Source organism: Octodon degus, unplaced genomic scaffold (assembly GCF_000260255.1).
Source record: "Octodon degus isolate 3935 unplaced genomic scaffold, OctDeg1.0 scaffold00264, whole genome shotgun sequence".
Lineage (NCBI taxonomy): Eukaryota > Metazoa > Chordata > Mammalia > Rodentia > Octodontidae > Octodon > Octodon degus.
The window spans coordinates 193,945-198,272 of record NW_004524840.1 but is presented as its reverse complement, the minus strand read 5'-3'; the positions used below and the strand labels follow the sequence as shown (position 1 = coordinate 198,272).

The 4,328-nt window shown below is 33.7% G+C and overlaps 1 protein-coding gene across 1 annotated transcript in view; it reads right to left on the bottom strand.

Moving 5' to 3' along the window:
• Positions 1–4,328, bottom strand: part of Usp16 (ubiquitin specific peptidase 16) — a 34,719-nt gene that overhangs the window by 15,039 nt on the left and 15,352 nt on the right. Inside the window, exons 9-13 of the mRNA XM_004646327.2 lie at positions 4,097–4,232; positions 3,706–3,793; positions 2,081–2,159; positions 787–878; positions 383–439 (exon numbers count right to left, since the gene is read on the bottom strand). Of these exons, the coding sequence (XP_004646384.1) occupies positions 383–439; positions 787–878; positions 2,081–2,159; positions 3,706–3,793; positions 4,097–4,232 (452 nt within the window). The remainder of the gene's footprint in view (positions 1–382; positions 440–786; positions 879–2,080; positions 2,160–3,705; positions 3,794–4,096; positions 4,233–4,328) is intronic.

Sequence of the window (4,328 nt, the reverse complement as noted above, 5' to 3'; positions counted from 1 at the left end):
ATTAATCAAATTTTAAAGACTGGCCTGATAGCTCAGTGGACTAAAGTGCCTGCTTAGGCAGAGCACAGCAGCTGGGGTTCAATCCCTGGTGTGCTGTGCCAGCCCCTCCCCTGGTGTACACTGAGACAGAGATTGAGACTGGGCATGTGGTGGCACCTATAATCCTAGTGCTTGGGAGGTTGAAAACAGGAGAATCACTACAAGTCCAATCTATGTAGTGAGACCCTATAGACCCTGTACTAAATACATTAAAAAAAAATCAAATTTTCTCCACAGTCTAGTAATATATAAATATGAAAAAGGTAACAAGACTTCCCATATAACATCTAATACAGTCCAAAAAATACCATTTATTTTAATAAAATAAACCCAATTGTCTTACCTGATCATCTAAAACTGGAAGTGACAAATCAAGGAACGATTCATGAACCAAGGAGACCTTAATCAACCAAAATAAAAAATGTAAAAGGAAGAAAAAAATTCACAGTAAACATTACACTCTTGGGGAGGTACAGCAAGATAGGTTTTAATAAATAAAGGGTAATTCAAAGTTGAAATAAAAAATTACACAACAGTGAGAACTATAGATTACGGCAAATAAAACATTAAGTAACCTCTTCAAGATTTTAGGACTGCTTATGTTTCCAGCAAAGAATCATACACATCCAACCAGTTCAACAAAAGAATACTCTATGAAGTTAGACATTTGTTTTTGAAACGAACAACTGATACACTATACTCAATGCATATGAATTAGTAAATCCAGACCACAGTATACCCACTTACAGTCCTGCATTCATCACACATGATTGTACTGGTTAGTTCACCGCCAAAGATGCGATCCACAAAACTTGGTACTGATTTTTTCTTTTCATAATCTATAAAGAAAAAAGTTTCATTTAATCATTTACCCAAGATTTGTCAGAGTAAAACACTATGCACCCCAACAAGTCTTTCTACATCAATACCTTTATCAGCAAAATGATCACATCAGATAAGAATAAGATAGTATTTTCCTCCCTTGATCTAGCCCTGATAGTCAAACATTCAGTATGTCCTGATAAAGGATACTATAATAGCAAACCTGGAGACAAAAAGAAACTTCAGGAAAATATTTCAGAATCATGAATGGAGGCACATGTCCTAACCTCAGCACTCAGGAGACTAAGGCAGGAGCACTGTATTGTAACAAGTTCAATACCAGCCTGGCCTACATAATGAGTCTGAGGTCAGCCTGACCCTGTCTCAAGAAACTAAATCAAAAAAATTTCAAGCAAAATCTTCCTTTTGGTTTTTCTATATTCCAAGAACTGATCTTAAATTTAATGTAAGGTGACATAAATTTATTTCCTGATTACCTAATTTTCCAAATATATGAAATATACTAAGTATTATTAAAAAAATATGTAAGTATTATCAAATGATAGGTAGCCATTTAAGCAAGAACATTTAGGCCTAATGGTGCCAGCAGCCATGATTCTTATACTGACCAGGGTCTAAACAGGAGGCAAAGTTGTTACAAATTGATTGGAACTATTACAAAAACAGTAATGCTTAGTTTTGGCCATTTAAATTTAATTAAAATTAAATAAAAATGTAGTTCTTCATTAGTCATCTTTTACATACTCAAGAAGCACATAACTAGCAGCTCTAATGTAGGACAACTATATGTATATGATACATTCCCTCATCCCAGTAAGTTTGGATTACACAAAGGTTTTTGTATGAAACATATTAAAAAGTTGGTTCCATATTAATAACCAGCTACTGACAACTCATACTAGTAAGTGTAATTCATGTGTCACTAATACTGATAATTCTAACTCCTTGAAAAAGAAAACTGTGATGTCACCTTAGTTCTTTCTATAAATTTGACCATAATAATGTATAAAAAGTATATATAATTTAATTTTTCTAATATTCACCTATGAATTACTGAATTTTTTTTAAAAACCAATGGTGACATAAAGAAATTATATATTAATAATTATAGATTGGAAACACATAATGCTAGAAATCTTGTCCTAATATTACAGAGGAATTCAACTATAGTGTTTTAGTTCAAAAAGTATAACATTACCTTTCACTTTATTTTTTAGTTCTTCATCCAATTTTTCAGTAGAATTACCAAATGCTTTAAGAATTCCTTTACTCACTCTCTAAAAGTAATAAAATGAATATATATATACTATTAAATTTTAAGTTTTATAGTTATTTTCCTTAGAAAATATGTAATCAAAAAAAAAAAAAAAAAGAAAAGAAAATATGTAATCAAGTCTGGAAAGAATTAACATGTAGCTCCCCAGATTTACTAAAATAAAATTTAACGTTTCCAAGATCACATTTCCAAAATTAATTCAAGGATCTAAGAAGAGTTATGCCTCTATAACAATCCCTAATACTTGAATAAAGGTATTTTCTTATTTCAAGACTGCACACCTATTCCACCAAGGCTCTTTTAAAGATGCCCATTTCCTTAGGAAAGACACTAGCGCAGTGGCTACTTGAGAGCTACTTCCACACCAATATCAAGCTCCATCATTCCTGGGTGACCATGAACTAGATTCTTTTCTTTTCTTTTCTTTTCTTTTCTTTTCTTTTCTCTCAATTTAAAAAGTTTTGCAGCTAAATTAGCTTTGCAGTTTTCAATGGAGAGGTTCAGAATACAAAATCGTTATCTGCAGCTTATCATTGTGAAAATTCTAAAACAGAGGACTTTTATTCTAATAAAGATTCTAAACTTCTCTACATCCTAGCTTCAGAATCTATGAACTGAAAACAGTAATAGCATCTACCCCACAGGATAGATGAGAATTAAGGTAGTTCATATAAAGCACTAGTCATGTTCCACAGAATGACAGAATTAAACAGTTACAACTGTTGCTATTATAATAATTAACTATATTAACATCCCCAAGTATATTATTTTACATCCTGGCAATTAACAAAAAATTTTAAATGCAACAAATGTTAATTCTTACAAAATAAAAATGATTCCTCTATTACATTATCCTTAAGAAAAAAGTAAAGTGGTGTTACAACTGGGAATTACTTTGCAAGAAACATTTTCTCTGCAGTTTTTCTGGTATAGGGTAATCATCAAAACCCTTAAAGAAAAATTATTTCTTAAAACAACTGGGATGTGGAACATTTGCCTAGCATCCATAAAGTCGTAGGTTAAGTTCCCAGCAGCACACATATAAAAAAACCAAAATTAAAATAAATCATGTGGCTTAAAAAAAAAAAAAGTAAACTTAAAGCATCTCAAAAAAGTGAGTAATTTCTAAAGCACTTGAATTATTTTAATGAAGAAAAGACACTGGCTGAAAAAGCTAGTATTAAAGAAAAGGTTAAAGTATAATGGCCTTAGCTCAGCAGATTAAAGCATCTGCAAGAAGGCACAGGGACGGGGATTTGATCCTTGGGCCTGCCATGCCGGCCCCACTCCTGGGGTACGCTGAGATGGCAACTGAGGGTGGTGTGCGCCTATAATCCCAGCTCTTGGGAGGCTATAAACCGGCAGATCACTACGAGTCTGATCTAGTAGTGAGACCCTGAACACCCTGTAGACCCTTCCCAAAAATAAATAAATGAGTATAATGGCCTCAATAACTAGCTGCCACTGCTTTAATAACCCCTAGGATGGCCAGTGGTAGGCGAGCTCACGAGATTACGTGTACAACACAATGGTCATGATATGCTAACTTGGTTTTCTTCTGCTCTCATCCCATCCAATAAATAGCGAAGTAGCTCCTGGCTGTCTTGCTGCTGGTAGCCTCTAAACCGCACTGCCCTACAGAAGGAAAATAAAAGAAAGAATAGCAATGATAAGTCTACTAAAATATGAAGCTATTTTTCTTAAACCTCAGAATCACATCCCAAACATCAGATGCTATAGTTTTCTCAAATTTCTGTTCAGTCTAATAAATGCTCTTAGAAGGTTCAGTTATCACATAAAGAACACTTCTTCACATTTGAATGAAATAAATTGTGCTTTCATATATACTTTTACTGGGTTGACTAATGCTACTAATTTTTATTGTTACTTCTCAGTATCTCACTGATGCACTAAAAGCATAGTCAAATGGATACTCACTTTTTACAGACCTGAGCAAAGAGTTCTTTAGGTGTCACGATTCCCTTCTGGGTCTCCTGCATCTCATTGAGAAACTGGTTCATGGCTATAGTCAGAGGGCCAGGAGGCTCAAGGCTTATTTCTAGGGGTTCCTGAATACGGGGAAAGAAAATTATTTTATGCATGCAAATTTTAGAGCCATTGACTTTACCAAATATAACTAGTTATTTTGCCAACATACTTAGAATTATCC